The sequence below is a fragment of the Thalassophryne amazonica genome, chromosome 10 (assembly GCF_902500255.1).
Source record: "Thalassophryne amazonica chromosome 10, fThaAma1.1, whole genome shotgun sequence".
Taxonomy (NCBI): Eukaryota; Metazoa; Chordata; class Actinopteri; order Batrachoidiformes; family Batrachoididae; genus Thalassophryne; species Thalassophryne amazonica.
In genome coordinates, this window is record NC_047112.1 from 26,807,975 (window position 1) to 26,827,309 (window position 19,335).

At 42.1% G+C, this 19,335-nt stretch overlaps 1 protein-coding gene across 1 annotated transcript in view; it reads left to right on the forward strand.

The window, feature by feature from the left end:
- Positions 1-19,335, forward strand: part of sema6bb (sema domain, transmembrane domain (TM), and cytoplasmic domain, (semaphorin) 6Bb) — a 191,583-nt gene that overhangs the window by 141,293 nt on the left and 30,955 nt on the right. The window contains 1 exon segment of the mRNA XM_034179613.1: positions 1,063-1,121. Coding sequence (XP_034035504.1) covers positions 1,063-1,121 — 59 coding nt within the window.

Below are 19,335 nucleotides of genomic sequence, written 5' to 3' on the forward strand. Positions count from 1 at the left end.
TTATAAAAACATTTAAAAATCATTACCATATGTAGTATTGCTCAAAGGCTTTTGATACATTTAGTAAAACTGGTTCAAAAAAATGAAAATATGTTAAATATCGCACATTTATAAGAAAATATAAAAATAAATTTGCAGCCACTATATTTGTGTGTGCTGCTTCAGGTGATAAAATCATATAGTTTTGATCCACTTGAAGTGGATCTGTATATATTTTGAAATCAAATGAATTACATTTATCTCACACAATTGGCTTTCATTATATTTTACACTCTAATCCTTAATAAGTTTGTATCATCCTGATGCATATCAACTGTATGTGATTTCTTTAGGCGTTTTTGTTGCACGTTTTGGACTGTTATGAACAGACCCAGACATTTCAGGGTTAGCTTCTTGATTGCAGGTATTTCCGCTCATGCAGGCCTCAGTGTAAACGTCCTGTTGGCTGCTGCTCGTTAATATGAAAACCATCATGAAAACCATACATTCTGCTGCACATATGCGGCTGTTTTACCTAATATGAACCATGACTAAAAGCAGTTATGTTTTTCTTTGTGTGCACCTGGTCTCTCTGTACTCTTCTCATTTCCTCTCTCTTTCCTCACTTCAGCGTGGCTTATTGCGCTTTGTGGTTTGTGTTTGCCCCTCATGCCCAAATGGGAAATGAGTTTTAAAGCACTGGGATAAAGCTGTAGAAATGACTTTTCACTAGATTTATAGCCAAAAAGTTACATCTGAGGTTTGGTTTCATTTGCCTTTCTGCCTACTATGAAAAATGTCTTTTCCACCAAAGTATCTTTATGAAGGCGTAATGACAGTATCTCATCAGGACAGGAGGAGGCAGCTCAGGAGCTTATTCTAAAGCTCTCAAAACAACAGCAACGCCTTCTAAAATTCTACCTATGTAAGTGATAAAGGAGCGCAGGGAAATATACGCGCCTCTGTAAGTTGTTCTGTGCTGGAACACAATGATAGCTTTATCGTAGCAGATCTGTGCCACGGCGTCAGCGGGCCGGGCCGCTCTATCCTCTGATTAATGGCCGTGTCTCTTCTCCTCCGCAGACTGCCGTTCGAGCAAGATGTCGAACAGGGGAATGTGGCCCACTTGGGTGACTGTGATGGTAAGCGACTGTCGGCATGTGTGCAGGTTTGCCCGTTAGTGTTCAAACTAATAGTTCTCTTGTCTTATCGAGATCCGAGTCGTGTATCTTCAGGGTAACAAAAAAAAAAAAAAAAAAGAAGCAGAAGAAAGGAAGAGCTCTGTGTTTTCAGGATATACAGAGGAAATGAACAAATAAACAGAGGCGCATCCCAGTCCACCCCTGTAGCATCTTACTCCTCCCCTGGCGGAACCACCGTCACGCTCGCCTCATTTTAAGTCTTCATGTATGTTTTAGCTAACTTTGTTGTTCTCCCTGTATTCTATCTTTGCTTTGCTCTGATATGTTTTGTTGCATATACATGTGCCTAATTATATTCACCCCCAATTTTAAATTTCCCTTGAGGTCTTACCCACCAACCCCCATATGATTACGAAAAGCTGAATCTCTACTCCAGATGCAGTGGTTTTGGATACTCCCATGACACCCCTCTCTTTGATCTGTGTACTAATTCCAAAGCGTGCAAATTAATCCTGTGCTTGTGAAAGATCCCAGAGTTCATGCACCACACTCCCAGAGAACAGAACAGATAAATATTTCATAATGTGAACGGCGTGCAGCTTTAATCCTGTTTCAGATGGGTGCTCTGTTTGATGGTGTTCTCTTACGTCAGGATTGCCGAACCACACAGGACGACCCGCTACCGATGGCTAACGCTTACGCGGTGCATGGTGATGTCAGGAACATGTGGAAAAAAAAAAAATCACTGTGTTTGCTGCTGTTGGTGTTATTCCAAACACAAACGGTATATTTGCATCCCAAACTTGGTTCCTGCAAGTTAGTTTTTGTAAAATGTAACTTGGATGAGTATGTAGGGGATGTGAGAAAGTAGTTTCTACTATATGAATGTCCAGTATGCACATTTATCCAAGAGCTTTGCATTGTAAATATTTCTGGTTGCTAATCCCCGAGGCCAAAATATGACCATCGGGTATTGCGAAAGTTTTGTGTCCATCCACCCATCTGTCTATGCTCAGCATAAGTCCAGTCCTATTACTGCCAGGGTCTTCAAATTCACAGGGAGCATTCTTGGGACACAGACCTTGGACAAGTTCAAAGATGGCTAACCTTAACCTTAAAGGTCAAAATGTCACATTCTGTTTTCTGTTTTTATGCTCATACGGCTGAGGGTATTTTAGGGTATTTCATCAATACAACTATAACGCAACTATGCTGCGTTATAGTTGTATTGATGTGCTGAACCAGTCGGTGAAACATTATCTTGAAAATAACATCTTGACACCCGGTGTAAAGTCCCTGGGTCAGATATAGCAACTTGCGAGAAGAATGAAGTAAGACCTGGGTTTCATATCATTTGCTTATACAGGGCCAAATCAAAACATACCACATTCCAAGGCACTACACACTAGCAAGGTTTAAATCTTACTCATCCTATGAGCAAGTGTGACGCAGGCCAGCAGGAGTCACTGTGCATGTGGTAGTGAACAGGTCTCACTCTCCCAACAGCCAAAGGATACTCTGGCTATTCAGGCCAGAGCCCAGGTTTTAGCCGACTGGTCAGAGTGTCCACCTCCTATGCCAGTGTAACAGTATATATCCCCCCCCCGATATCTTCCCCCTCACCCTAGAAATCGCCCCCCAACAGGCAACATTCCTACAGGGCAGCACTGATTAACCCAAACCTTGATAAGGCCCAATCAGGATAGAGCAACCTTTAAATGCTATATTTCATGGATGATTTATGGTCCCTGATGAAGCAGTATGATTGATGGTGAATGATATTGGTATTCTTTCTGTATGTATCTATAGCTATCTACAATAGTAATATTTCCTATTCTGAAGTATCTTTAAATCCCCCTTCCAAATATACTCTACAAACAACCTGAAATATATGATGTGATGGAAAATACTCCAATTTAGTTTTGCATAAAATATCCACAGTATAGTAGCTCACACACACACACACACACACACACACACACACACACACACACACACACACACACACACACACACACACACACACACACACACACACACACACACACACAAAATAGTATTCAAAGAAACATATGTTTAAGAAACATAATGAAAATGAGGGGCCTATAATGTCTGCCACTTTTCTCAAATCTCTTTTGTACAAACTAGGTCATAAGTATAAAGAGTGGCAGATAGGAATCAACAGAATAGTATAAATGTAGCATGAAATTGACAAATATGACTATTTGAAATGGTGTGATTCGCTCATACGAGGTGTTCCACCATGTTCGCCCTGAGTTGTACTTATTCGTACTATGTGTGAAGGGACCCTTAAATATCCAAACCAAAGTTAGTCTGTTAACCTTAGTTTAGCTTTAGTAACAGTCTTGCCCATGCTCCACTTCTTTACCCATTAATAGGTTAGCTGGGAATTAAGCAGAGTTGGGCATTTCCAAGATGGTGACATTTGGACCTGCTCTGTTTGAATGCAAAACCACCCTTCAGAAAACCTATGGGTAACGTCACAGAGGATTTGTCAAGTATACGCTCAGTCTACGGTAAAATATGGCACGTTCCATCTTTACAGCTGCAATAAAATGAACCAGAAGGTGAATTTCTGATTTCAGAGAGCTCAGTCACACAGAGGTGTCATTGTGCAAAGTCCTGGTAACGGCTTTGCTTGGCCTGCTGTCAAATAGACACAGTGCACCCAGAAAGTATTCACTGCACTTCATTTTTTCCACAATTTGTTATGTTACAGCCTTATTTTAAAATGGAGTAAATGCAATTTTTCCCTCAAACATTCTACTCACAATACCCCACAATGACAACATGAAAAAGCTTTATTGAAATTTTTGCAAATTTATTAAAAAGAAAAAAGTAGATGTTCAATCAGATTCAGGTCTGGGCTCTGGCTGGGCCTCTCAAGGACATTCACAGAGTTGTCCTGAAGCCACTCCCTTGATATCTTGGCTGTGTGCTGACAGTCATTGCCCTGCTAAAAGATGAACTGTCCCGCACTCTGAGGTCAAGAGTGCTCTGGAGCAGGTTTTCATCCAGGATGTCTCTGTACATTGTTGCATTCATCCTTCCTTCAATCCTGAGTAGTCTCTCAGTTCCTGCTGCTGAAAAACATCCCCACAGCATGATGCTGCCACCACCGTGCTTCACTGTAGGGATGGTGTCTGGTTTCCTCCAAACATAATGCCAGAGTTCATCTTTGTCACATCATACAGAGAATTTTGTTTTTCATGGTCTGAGAGTCCTTCAGGTGGCTTTTGCCAAACTCCAGGTGGACTGCCATGTACCTTTTACTAAGGAGTGGCTTCCATCTGTCCACTCTACCATACAGGCCTGATTGGTGGATTGCTGCACACATGGTTGTCCTTCTGGAAGATTCTCCTCTCTCCACAGAGGAGTGCTGGAGCTCTGACAGAATGACCATCAGGTTCTTGGTCACCTCCATGACTAAGGCCTTTCTCTCTCCCCCGATCGCTCAGTATAGACGGGCGACCAGCTCTAAGAAGTGTCCTGGTGGATCTGAACTTCTTCCATTTCAGATGATGGAGTCCACTGTGCTCATCTGGACCTTCAAAGCAGCAGAAATGTTTCTGTACCCTTCCTGAGATTTGTGCCTCAAGACAGTCCTGTCTTGGAGGTCTACAGACAATTCCTTTGACTTCATGCTTGGTTTGTGCTTTAACATGCACTGTCAACTTTGAACCTTATATGTAGACAGGTGTGTGTCTTTCCAAATCATGTCCAATCAGCTGCATTTACCCCAGGTGGACTCCAAAGAAGCTGTAGAAACATCTCAAGGATGATCAGTGGAAACAGGATGCACATGAGCTCAATTTTGAGCTTCATGGTAAAGGCTGTGAATACTTATGTACACGTGATTTCTTAGCTTTTTTTATTTTGAATAAATTAGCAAAACATTTCACATTGTCATTATGGGGTATTGTGTTTCGAATTTTGAGGAAAAAAAATGAATTTCATCCATTTTGGAATAAGGCTTTAAGATAAAAAAAAAGTGCAGTGCTGTGAATACTTTCTGGACGCACTGTATGTCCTTCTCCTGGTTGTTTCTTTGAGGACCGTCCGAGCTCTGGGGCATGATTGCTCCTCCGTGTGATCCTGTTATGAAATATACTGAGGAAGAGCTCTGTTAAAGGAGTTGAACTATTTTGTCAGGGGATGAGCCAACTAGCATGACGGCTGCTGCTGTCGCCTGCATGACAATTCATTTCAGAGTGGGAGGAAATATGTGCTCTGGCTTTTCATTTTATCTCAACTCTTCCTCATTTTTGTCTTTCTACAAGGCAACAATTTCTTTCTGAGTACAGTAGGCAGTCAGAGCGGCGGCTTCAATCGGCTTGTTATGACAAACTGTCACTGACAACATTAGACTTTGAAACTGTCTGTGCTGTTATATGTCTGTCAGCATCTGGCTCTCATCACGCACGTTATTCTTCATGAACACAGCGCACACAGAATAGCTGCATTCTCACGTGCACATAGATAAAATGAAAATTAAACCCACAGGGATAGTGGTTGGAAGAAGATACTAAATTCTATTGGTGGATGAATATTTATAGTTTCAGTGTGTTGGACTGTATTTTAAGCAAGCTGATTGGGGATAAGAAACGTTCTGGCCTATCTGCTTCATCAGTCTCCAGTGTAACTGTCTATCTGCTGCAGTCAGGTAAAACTTGGCTTTCACCACCCCCTTAGTCCTCAGTACTGAGGCACCTGTGAGGTGGATCATGCTCGGAGAAACGAAACACGTCACATGGTCAAGATGTCATAATGGACACTCCCTCAGTACTCACTCTCTCTCATTCATCTTCAACCGCTTATCCAAGATCAGGCCACAGGGGGCTGGAGCTTATCCCAGCAGTCGCAGGGCGTGAGGCAGGGTACACTGTTGTAGTGCCCACACCGCACAAATGATAATTCTCATTTGAGTCTCCCTAAACAAGTGCTCATTTGACACAAAGGCATCACAGCTTTACGCGAGGACACTCCGAACAGACCAAGTAAAAAAGACATCTAGTCGTTGCCTTAATGGTGCATTTACACATAGGCAAGATGCATTCCGAATGTCATATTTGCATCACTCTTGACACAGTCCTGACATTCTTAATGTGACTTAATGCATCTGAATAGGTTTCTTAATAGCACGTGTTGGTGCGTGATATTTGTGATTTTCATGGAGCATGTTTTTGGCTGTCAAAAAAATCTTCCACGAATGTCACGCACCACCCTCATTTCTCTTCATGTCATGGAGGTCACAACTGAGCATGTTGATCCGTCTCGATTAGTGGTGATCCTTAATAGATAGTGACAGTATTCTCCTCTGATGTGCGCACAATTAAACCCTGCTGCACCTCATTCAGTTTCATTGCTGCAGTATGCTGAAGAAGGACAGTGACGCCAAGTCGGCTAAAAGTTTTGTTCTGATGCTCATCAACGCTCTCCTGCAGGTGTTCCACCTGCTGCTGTGCCTGATGTTCGGGAAAACGAGTGAGACGAGAGCCACACATCTGGCTCTCAGTCTCCTCCTCCTTTCTGTACCACTTCATGGCACAGAGTCCAACTAAGCATGAAGTCACAAAGTTCTTCTGCTATGGATTTTGAGGAGCAAACTGTAGCGATCTGAATTGTTCAGCAGCTGATGGATGAATGTGTGTGTGTGTGTGTGTGTGTGTGTGTGTGTGTGTGTGTGTGTGTGTGTGTGTGTGTGTGTGTGTGTGTGTCATTAATCATAACACGTGGTAACAGGTTGCAACAGTTCCTGAGGACACCTAATGCCTCTGCCCAAAATCATCACATTCGTGATCAGCGGCCAAGAATGTATACTTCGTGGCATTTGTGACTTGCCATCATTACCTGTAAACGCAGCTTAAGGTGCCTTGACACTTGCATGAATTTGAGCCCCGCAAATAAACTCATTAAATAAACACGTAAGCTGTTGTAAACTGTGTGGGAGCTGTGTACATCTCTGTGCAAATGTGCAAAGAAAATTTGAAATGTTCAAAACTTCTGGCACATATTAATTTTGTGAACTAGATGTGAACATTGCACCCTATTCAAAAACACTGTGTGTCACTGCGAGTCAATGCGTCTCATCGCCGCAGTGCATCTGGATGAGATGTTACATCTACAATAAACATAGTTTTACAGATACATTATCTAACACATAAGAAGGAATGACAATGCAACTGTTTTTCCAATCTATTACAATATAAATATTATAAATAATTACCTTTAAGACGGTTCCAAATGCGTTCTCCACTGCATGACGCACACGAGAGAAGTTGCAGCTGCAGATAATTTCTCTGATTCTGGGAGCAATGAGAAGTGGATTCATCAGCCAGGTTCTGAGAGCAGTGAAAAGATTATTTTATATAATGTGTTGTCAAATGTTTCAAAGCGCAGCATCCAGTAGGACAAAGTGGGTCACATTGGCTCAACGAATTGCGCAGCAGTACGGGGATCAAATAATAATGCACCTAGCTGGCCATGTTTGTCAAGTAGACGTTGCACCATGTAAGTTGGTTCAGATTAATTAACCTTTTAGAATACAAAGCAAATCAAGTATAGTAAAGCACATAATTCAGTGCTTTGCTAAACTTGAGTTAGTTTGTCTACAAAAGCCTCATGGGTTTTAGTCGGCAATGGCAGATTTGGCATTAGTTTAAAATACCAATGCAAATTATTACCTTCCTTTTTAAGTTGAGAAATGCAGTATTCTTAGGGCGTACCTTGACAGTTGTTTGCCACCGTTTGGCCTGTTTGGCATTGCAGTTGGTGTGTAGAACAACAACTCACTTAATGCTCCAAAGTTTTACCCCCTCTCCTACATTCTTCACCTCTTTTCAATCCCATCCGTTGTTCTGACGATTTCAGACCAGTCTTGTCGTCAAACCTCAAAAGGAGATAGATGGATGATGTTACTTAGAGGCCATCTAACTGCCTCCTCTTTCTCCTTAGCCAGAGAGAAGTATTTGCAGGAAGGAGAATCGATTTTCATCTCTCCTCTGACTGATAGAACTCGAATAGATATCAAGGGGGATTCTGTGAGTGGGTAAGGAATGGGGGTGAGAAGAGTGAGGTTAGGCTGGCTAAATCAGCTCCAGGAGTAGGGAAGAACAAAAGGAATGAGTAAAGGATTGAGAGATCGTGGAAAGAAGGGCGAGCTTGAGAATGGACAGGGTGAAAGGGATCAGAGGGTCAGAATGAGGGAGTATTGGCTGAATAAGCGGAGAGAGGAGGATGGAAGGTGAGGTAGAATGATCATCACACTGGAGTCTTGGCACTCGCACTGTCAGTTACTTGTGACAAATGCATTGAATTCCGGCACGGTGCGGCCGCTGGCCTTGGCAGTGGGCTTGGGCCCAGACAGTAACTCTGTCTTGGTGATGTAAACCACCTACCTTGGGTCGTCTTAGTCTCCTCATTTATATATCACAGAGCTGCTGCACTTCTCCTGAGTGCTCACGAGTGTGCAAAACCATTAAAAATCTACAAGTAGATTGAAATCTGTCCAGTTTTTATTAGGAAGCTGACAGCTGCTGTGGCTTGTATGTTTTAAATAGTACTGAGAATGTGTCACTCATTTTTACTTATTCATCCCTGTGGAGCAGGTAGCTCAGTGGATAAGGAGCTGAGCTACCAATATGTAGACCTGGGTCCATTACTGGTCACACTACCTGTCTGTGACCTTGAATGAGCCACATCATGGGCGTTCTTGCCAACCACTCAGCTGTAAATAGCTCTTTAAAGGGGAAGTGACCTCTGACAGACTGGTGCTTCATCCAGGGTGATTTGTTGACTGTCATCAGCTTCATGCTACAGAATCCTGGGATAAGTGTGGGCACCAGTGGGTCTCGGGGATGGTATAGGACTTACTTCTTCTTATCTCTTAAGAAAGCATATGTGTAAATCGTCTGCACCACCACATCTGCAAGGTATTCTTTCTGCAGTGTCAGAAGAAGCCACTGCAAGATCAGTTGAGTTATGGGAAGCAATATTGTGGTTAAGGGCATGTCCTTGTGACTCTGCATGTCTCACCCTCTCTCTCTCTCTATGTCTGTATTCAATAAAATACACGTACACATGAGGGATTAGCACGTAATGGCAAGCCAGCCTTCTAAACCCACCCTGATCACAGAGTAGAAATTAGAAGCCCAGCTGCTACTTTAATAAAAGAGATGAGGTCAGAATAATATCTGGTTTAATTTAAATACGTACGCATGGGTGGATATTTAAAGTATGCGCTATTAACTCTCAGATTCAAACTTTGTCATTGTTTCTTAATTACCAGTGTTGTCAGGCAATTAAAAAATGAATCTTCGCTCAACAAAAATATAAACGCAACACTTGTGTTTTTGCTCCCATTTTAATGAGCTCAACTCAAAGATCTAAAACATTTTCTATTTACACAAAAGACCTATTTCTCTCAAATATTGTTCATGAATCTGTCAAAATCCGTGTTAGTGAGCACTTCTCCTTTGCCGAGATAATCCATCCCACCTCGCAGGTGTGACATATCAAGATGCTGATTACACAGCATGATTATTGCACAGGTTGCACAGATTATTGCACCTTTGAGTTCAGCTCATGAAAAATGGGAGCAAAAACAAAAGTGCTGCATTTATATTTTTGTAAAAGCTTTGTGATTGATAAATCTAAATCAGTCACATTTGATTGCAAGTTTTTTTTAAATATCACCCCTGAAATTACAAGGTACATACAGTGTACAAATATTAGGCTCTCAGAAACACACAAATAATCACAAAATTTCACTCTTATTAAAAACAGTTACAGAAATAGTTTAATATTTTATGTTTTTATTTAAAATAAACTAAGAAATCACATGTACACTAGTATCCACAGCCTTTGCCATGAAGCTCAAACTTGAACTCAGGTGCATCCTGTTTCTACTGATCATCGAGATGTTTCTACAGCTTAATTGGAGTCCACCTGGGGTAAATTCAGTTGATTGGACATTAACTGGAAAGGCACACACCTGTGTACATATAAGGTCCACAGTGCATGTCAGAACACCAACCAAGCATGAAGTCAAAGGAATTGTCTGTAGACCTCCGAGACACGATTGTCGAGGCACAAATCTGGGGAAGGGTATAGAAAAATTTGTGCTGCTTTGAAGGTCCCAATGAGCACAGTGGCCTCCATCATCTGAAAATGGAAGAAGTTCGGATCCACCAGGACTCTTCCTCGAATAGGCCACCCATCTAAACTGATTAATCGGGGGAGAAGGGCCTTAGTCAGGGAGGTGATCAAGAACCCAATGGTCACTCTGTTAGAGCTCCAGCATTCCTCTGTGCAGAGAGGAGGACCTTCCAGAAGGACAACCATCTCTGCAGCAATCCACCAAACAGGTCTGTTTGGTGCAGTGGCCAAAGGGAAGCCACTCCTTAGTAAAAGGCACATGGCAGCCCACCTGGAGTTTGCCAAAAGGCACCTGAAGGACTCTCAGACCATGAGAAACAAAATTCTTTGGTCTGATGAGACAAAGATTTGGCGTGAATAACAGGCATTGTGTTTGGAGGAAACCAGGCACCATCCCTACAGTGAAGCATGGTGGTGGCAACATCATGCTGTGGGGATGTTTTTCAACAGCAGGAACTGAGAGACTAGTCAGGATTGAGGGAAAGATGAATGCAGCAATGTACAGAGACATCCTGGATGAAAACCTGCTCCAGAGCGCTCTTGACCTCAGACTGGGGTGATAGTTCATCTTTCAGCTGGACAATGACCCTAAGCACACAGCCAAGATATCAAAGGAGTGGCTTCTTGACAACTCTGTGAATGTCCTTGAGTGGTCCAGCCAGAGCCCAGACCTGAATCTGAATGAACACAGACGCTCCCCATCCAACCTGATGGAGCTTGAGAGGTGCTGCAAAGAGGAATGGGCAAAAATGCCCAAAGATAGGTGCACGAAGCTTGTGGTATCATATTTAAAAAGACTGCCAAAGGTGCATCAACAAAGTATTGAGCAAAGGGTGCAAATACTTATGTAGATGTGATTTCTTTTCTTTCTTTCTTTCTTTTTTTTTTTTTATAAATTTGCAAAAATTTAAAGCAAAAAAAAATGTATTTACATATTGTCATTATGGGGTGTTGTGAGTAGAATCTTGAGGGGGAAAAATTAATTTACTCCATTTTGGAATAAAGCTGTAGCATTACAAAATGTGAAAAAAGTGAAGTGATGTGAATACTTTCCGGATGTATCGTAGGCATCCCTCGGCAGCAGGTAAGCAACATTAATGAGGCCGTTTTATTCCTCAGAGAACATCATAAGCTAATCTGTGCTCTGTGGGCGTGCTGATAGTGCTAAACCTGATTTATGCTTCTACAACTCCTCAACTCTGTGACCACGCAGTCACGTCAACATGGGTGTGGCTCTTTCGACGATCTCTGTCGCGTTGGTGCATGTCCCAACAGTCGGGGGCATGATGTGAAGAACAAGACAGGGATTTTCTTGGTGCCTACATATTCACTGCTGCTGGTCATTTTTTCTAGACCAGTTTATCCCTCAGCAACCTCCACTTCTTTGTATAGTCATCAACCTCTAAACCAACATTATGTGCCATTACCCTCCATGAATTGCTGGCCATTTGCGTGTCTTTGCAGTTTTTTGACGCCGTGTTGTAAAGGTGGTCATACTTGCGAACGTCTTCTGCCAAACATTCCTCTGTTTGATCCATGATCGAAATGTAAGCAGTGTGCACACCGCAAACACTTTTAAATATAACTGGAGACGAAAGATTGAAATCTGAAAAGTGACCAATCACAGCCCATGCAGTCTCCGTTGTTTCGGAGCGTACTTTAAATTTTTGTGAGTCGCATGTCAGGTTACGGAGAGGAGCTTGGAAAGGGTTTGCAGCGACACAGGGGCTATGCGTGGCTACGGAGTTACAGAGACTTTGTTCCATAAATCACACTCTACTTTTCCTTAGTGATATAAAAAAATACTTCTGGTCTGGTGCAGACTGGCGTCCTGTCCAGGATGTACCCTGCCTCACACCCTATGACTGCTGGGATTGGCTCCAGTCCCCCAGTGATCTTTGATTGGGGTAAACAGGTATAGAAAATGAATGAATGAACGGTACTGTTGTTAAAACCATAAAAGTAAGTGTCAAAATGTAATGGACCAAAGTGCGATTCATTTAGGTTTTATTTGTGTGGTTTTTTTATTCCACATTATAGGTGGTGTAATGAATTAATTTAAATTAACAAATTGCTCAGACTGACAATTTGCATGTTGTTTGGGTTCAACCATTAATGTGCTCTTGACTTTCCACCAGCTACAGCCAGATCTTTTGCAAACATTTTGGTTGCAGAAATGCACATAATGGCGCTTAACAAAATCCCAAAGTTGTATATGTTTAAGAACATTTTTCACTGGAAGTCTGTTTGTGAGTCCGATCCATCTGTATTCTGTAGTTCAAGTGATGTCATGCCCCTAGTTGTGCTCAATCAATATGGTGCCTAAATTTGTTATTTAACTTTCTAATGCATCAACCAAATAGGTGCACAAAGTTCTCTGTAGAGATAGTCCACTGAAAGAAATCAATATAAAATCTCTATACTTTTATGCTGCACATTTTTCAGCAGGGCAGAGTCCAGAAGAAATGTGAACATGGAGGGTGTTAATTGGGACATCTTGAGATTCCAAGCATGCAAAGGTCTTGAGGAAGAGACAACGCCTCCTTAGCCGCCTGAGGGCAGATCAATTGTGCCGTCAATCCAAATGCAGTTTGCACTGTTGCTGCTCTTTCCATTCACAAGTGCAGGAGATCGATGCACGAACTGATTATGAAAAGAGGTTTGGATCAGGATAACCAAAACAATTTACGGCCGTACGTGGGGTTTGTTAATGTGCCAAGCTTTGTGTTTCATTTATTCAAACCTTTCTGTCTGCATTGCTGACCATTGCGCTGCAGGATGTGAGAATAATTTTAACAACAGTAATCATTTTATATGTGTAACACCTCCATAAAGCCAATACAAAGCAATGCAAAACATTATGAAATGCCAAATAGGAAAACAACACAATGAAAAACATATTAAAACAGCATAATAGAATTAAATGAACCATCAGTAAGCCGTTATTACAAAACCACATTATAAAATACTACAGGCTTTTGATTATCAGTAACACAAAAGATGTGTTAAGTTTAGATTTAAAAGACTGCAGTAGTCAAATAATTGTGGCTCTAACCTCCAGCAACAGTATTTTAACCCATTTGATGAGCACCAGACAATCCAGAAAAGAAAAAAATTTTTTTTTACAGTGGTCAGGTCTGGAAGAAAGAAATGCACAAACCATGGGAATGATAAGCCCAACTTTTACAACAATGTGTAATTGAACAAAGGTCATTGTTAATCTCTTATGATGTACAGTAAGTCCCTTCGGCTGCTCCCTTGTTTTTTTACTCGGGTCACCACAGCAGATCCAAGGTGACTCTGCATCTTGATTTGGCACAGATGCCAAATCTTGATTTACACCAGATGCCCTTCCTGATGCAACTCCACATTACATGGAGAATGGAAAGGGGTGAGTTTACGAACCAGTCCCCTTCCGCACTGAAAACAAGTGCACTTAACTGCTTGGCCGTCACTGTGCTCTGTAAAAGAGGTGTGGCCAGCTGCACAGTTGGCTTGTTGATATTACCCAGAAGAGTTGGTGGCAGAGACCACCGGAAACCTGGTCTAAAGTCCAGTGCTGTCGAGCAGCACTCAGAAGAATGCCACTCTCAGACGCACCTAACATAAGTGGGTTCACAATGCATGTACAGTACACTCTGCTTGCCTGTGCATAGCAATACCAGTCACCTTCACTGTGTCTAGGTGATGGTCTAGTGGTTAAGCCTTGGGCTTCAGACCAAAGGATCCTCGGTTCAAAGCCCAGCCAGATCAGAAAATCACTAAGTGCTCTTGGGCAAGGTCCTTTATCCCCTAGTTGCTCCCGGTGTGTTGTGAGCACCTTGCATGGCAGCACCCTGACATCGGTGAATGGGTGAATGTGAGGCATAATTATAAAGTGCTTTGAGCTTCTGATACAGAAGGAAAAGTGCTACATAAATGCGGCCCATTTTACCATTTATCAGTGTCTGAGGTTTAAATGAGAAGCAATGCTGTTTGTGACCCCCCCGCACGCGCCCGGGCACAGGCAACATTACATGGCATCAAATGCACAATGAAAGTGAACTGAAAGTAATCTTTATATGCAGGGGTGCACATAACTGGTACTCATTGTGCTCATTATGTGCTAAACATCATTGATGCACAGCAGAGGGAAACACTTTTCCTCCAATCTGTCATTCCTGTCCTCTTATGAAGCGCTTCCCTTGTGTTTTCTGCTGTGCATCATTTGTTTTTACCACACGCAAGCACCACGAGTACCAGTTACGTGCATGACTGATTATATAAACAAAAGTAAACAAACACTCTTGGGAATACACCAAACCTCACTGCTTCACACCAGGGAGATTTGGTGGCAACTATGGTGTGCTGTGCTACAGCTGGTACTGATCCATTAACACACCAGACATCCTTTTACTTGTGTTAAAGAGGAGAACCGGTTGTCTGGTTGCCATTTGATTTATTTATGTACAGACTGCAGCACGTCCATGCCTAATGGAACAGTGCCATATTTTAATGACTCTGTTTTGCACTGGTGTATTTGTCACATCTGTACAAAAATCCATTTTGAAGAGGAAAAACACACAATACCTGTCTAAAGTTTGGACACACTTTCCCATTCAACTGAATGAGAAACCTGTGACTGGTATTATTTTATTAATTTCAGTGGGCTGTAAGTCACATTTATTTTTTGAAACACGGTCAGTGCAACATGAAGTAAAATGAATTTAGTTGTTGCATTATTTATTTATAACGAAATCATGATAATACAGTAGTATATATATGTTGCTTCAAAATACAAGTCACAGGACCAGCCCACATTCAACCCATTCTTCCACAACGCCTGGATTTGAGACGTTATTTCACATGTCTTAAATTGGACACACTTCAAATGAATTTAGATCCTCTGTGTGACCGGCGTTTTCATCTGCTGTCAAAATAGAGCCCTGAAAGTATTATTGTGCAACATTTCAGAATAAACTTTATTTGTTGTGTTGCCAGAATAAAGGAAAATATCATCCCCTCTATTTTCATGGTATTTGGACCAATTCACTTTGATGGCATGGAGACACAAAGAGCAGCAGACTGCAGCTGTACATATGAAACAATTGAAGGTTTTTTTTTCCTTCAAAGTGATGCTCCAGGAACACGTGCTGCAGCTGCTCTTTACTATGTCTCTGTGGTTGGAACCATAGCGCCACATCAGTCTTCACTTATAAGTTGTTTTGAGAGCAACATGATAATCCTACCCTGTGGGGTGATTTTTGCAGGTGTTTAGGACCACCTACAGACACGGAAGAAGATTTAAGATCACATCCAGGACCAGAGGCATATTAAAGTCGCCCTAGGCACCACTTGTCTAGGGGCCCTTAAAATCCCATTAAAATCACAGAATGTAGGCGAATACCACCAAATTAAATTATTACTGACAGCACTTCCTTCTACTTTAACTACATCAGTTTTCATTTTTGCTCTATAAACATGAAAATGTCATAATGAGGGACTTCAATTGCCATCATGCAGTGGGACAGCATATATATATATATATATAGTTGGTATGGTTTATTAGATGCCAGTTCTAAGAGGTATTATTTTGTGCTGTTACATGTGTTCTTTGTGTTTCTGTTTGAATGTTACGTATGAGAATGGGTGTTTGCTAACTGTAGCAGAGAACATGTCTGACAAGAAGAACTTCCTGAGTGAGCTCATTTTGAACTCACTGTCATTGTTTTAAACCAGACAGATGTTGTACAATTGAGGTGATTCGGGCATCTGGTGAGGATGCTCCCTGGTTGCATCCCAAGAAACGTCTTCCAGGCACATCCAACTGGGAGACAATCAGGGGGAATCCTCACCAGATGCTCCCTGGTTACCTCCTAAGGAACATCTTCCAGGCACGTCCAAGTGAGAGGCAATCCGGGGGCATCCTTACCAGACACCCAAGGTTGCCTTCCAAGGAACATCTTCCAGGCACATCCAACTGGGAGACAACCATGGGGGCATCCTCACCAGATGCCCCCTGGTTGCCTCCCAAGGGACATTTCCAGGCACGTCCAACTGGGTGGAGGCCTCTGGGAAGATCCAGGACCCTCTGGAGGGATTATATTTCCGAGCTGGTTTGGGAACACTTCAGGATCCCCCGGGAAGAGTTACAAGACTTGGTTAAGGATACGGAAGTGTGTGGCATGAACTGCTGCCACCGCGACCCAGACCAGGATAAGTGGCAGGAAATGAGTGAATGAATGTTGAGTCTCACTGATTCCTTCTTTCTTTTGTAAATTACTGCCATAGATTGTATATACACTAAAAAAAATGACTCATTGGATGAACTCAATTCAGTTATGTGCAGGATTTCCATCTAATAAATATATGTAGACCCAACTAAAAAAACAGCACATCCATGCAATATACTCTAATTTAATTTATATTTATTAGATGGAAATCCAATCCAATGAGTCAGTTTTTTGAGTGTAGTATGCTGGACAAACCCTCTGTGATGTCATCCATAGGGTTTTCTGAAAAGTAAGTTTGAAGCTCTAATGGGACGGTTCCAAAGTTCACCATCTTGGCAGTGCCTATCTCTGCCTAACTCCCACCCAAACCCATAAAAGGACAAGAAGGTGGAGTATGGACAAGACTGGCAGAACCTGAATGGGACGAATGAAGTCTGAACTCTCTCCCTGTTTTGGGATTGTCAAACATGCTAATGCTAGCAGGCTAACTTTGTTTCAGCTGATTGTTTAACATAATTTTGCAGACTGTGAGTTTCATAAGAGGCGGCTTGGTTGGATGTGAAAACTGTGACCGGCTTATTGCCTCAGTAGCCGTGGCACCATCAGTGGAACAAATGTCACCAAGCTACTGGTAATTAATGCTAATGGTGCTAACAAAAAAATAAATACTAAAATTTCACGTAATATAAATACTGGAGCACAAAATTTTTTTAGGTGGTCAGTTAGTAAAATTAAACATCAGCAAGCCATATTATCACAGATATTTCTAATAAAAATAGTCAGGACGGACAAACATGGTCAAGAACAGAGTACCTAGTAGTGGTGGGCGGATCGATCCTAATATCTATACCAAGGCTGGTATTGATTTGAACGATCCTCGTGTAAAAAGATTGATACTCAAGCTTTTTTCTCTCCCACACGCACTGACTGCTGCGCACGCAGATTCATCAAAGTCTACTCTCTGTCTGTAAGAGCAGCGCTGCACTGTGTCACACAACACGGAGCAGCGCACCCTTGTACTGTGCTTTGTATTGTGGTTTGCTGATTTGTTTTAAGAGATTTTGTTTTAAGTTGTGTTGAGTGATATTTTTTTAAACAAAAATGTTGATTGTGATAATAAAGTATTTTGTTGTCACGTACAATGTTTGGCGAAATTCTATCCTAGGTCTTTTGGATCCTTTGGATCTATGAAGCTTAAATGTGAAATTGTATTGGTATCGGTATCAGCGATACTGGGCCTGTATTTAATCGGATCAATACCAAAATTCCCGGTATCACCCACCTCTAGTACCTAGTAGCCACTACGATCGGAGGCCCTAAAATCTGAACTCGTCTCGCCAGCGCGACTTCTGTCACTCAAAGCGACCCCAGAACTAATTAGTCACGATTTTGTTTTGTGGCTTAAATAAATACTCCCCCCCCACACCAAAATTAATGAAAGGTGAACGTAGCTATAAACACCATCATTTCTATACCAGGGTGTAAACATGTTGATTTCTGGTCTAAAGAAGGAGATTTTAACATGGGTATCTATGGGGAGTGACTGCACCTGAGATTGAGGCTTGGCTATCACAGTATTTTTGAGGGGAGCGGGGGGTGCTCCCTGTGTGACTTTTTGGTTCCTTGATTTGACACCAGGCAAAGCCCGTGGTTTAACCCGCACATGCACAGGACCGAACAGTTTGGGGTTTTGTCTTTTGCTGAAAGATGCTTTGACACACAGACACGATCCCGTTGCTTTTCGGTTTGCTCCTCCCATCAAGGTTTCTCTTCAAAGGAAGAGTTTATGATAAAAGGTTTTTAAGAAATTTATTCTCCATTGATATATTTTATCAGACTCTGTTGGTTTTGCTGTACAAACATGACTGATTTTGTGTTTTTTTCAAAGAGAAACAGTGGTTTCTGTAGTTTTATTTCACGCACAGACACCCCGTCTCCTTCTGACCTGATTGGCTGTTACTGAAGTGGTGATTGACCTGCTGATACTCCCGTTAATGATGCATTCATTTTTGCTTCACACTCTTTCCTAGGTTGTGCTTTACCGTATTAAAATGATTCTTCACCTCTAGCCACGAATATTCCAAGAATGAGTTGGCCTCATTTGCTTGCACCTTTGCAAAATATGCCTGCAGGAAATGAATGAAATCATGAATGCTTGAAAGTGCAAAGCAATTTAGTGCTCTCTAAATCAGTACGCTCCTCACAGTGGACAATTCAGCCACCGTAACAAGCTTCAGCTGGATTTTCTCCCTATGTAATTTAATGATGTTTGAGTGAAGCAAAGTCTCCGCACAGAAATCCCTTAACTTATAATTGGCACGTGCAAAAGCGTGTGCGTGGGATTCGTCCAGTTTTGCAAATGTGCATGCAACAAGTAATTCAAACCACTTCTGTAAACACTGCAAAGAGTCAAACCTGGTTCAGGCGTCAACAGACGTTCCAGGGTGTCAACTCCACTTTGGGCAGTGTGTCACAAAGTGTTGATTGGTGAGCTTGAGTTTTTCCAGGTCGTAGCCCGAGTCGACAAGCAGATGGGTTAAGGCTTAAGCTAAACGGTCTGTCAGACCCGCCACAGTCGTGATGAGGGCGTTTTAACTCAACATGTGCCTCTCTTGTTTTATTTTGCTGTTTGCTGGGAATTCTGTGGAACACGTTGAATTGTGATTGCGCACACACACACACTTCATCAGCTGAAGTCAACACTGTTAAACCAGCCATCAAATACGGGTGACAGCCATGTGCACCAGGCGTGTGCACCAGACGCGGGAGGCGGGCAAGGAGGTACTGATGGCTCATTACAAGCCCGCATTGTTGAAGCTCAACAC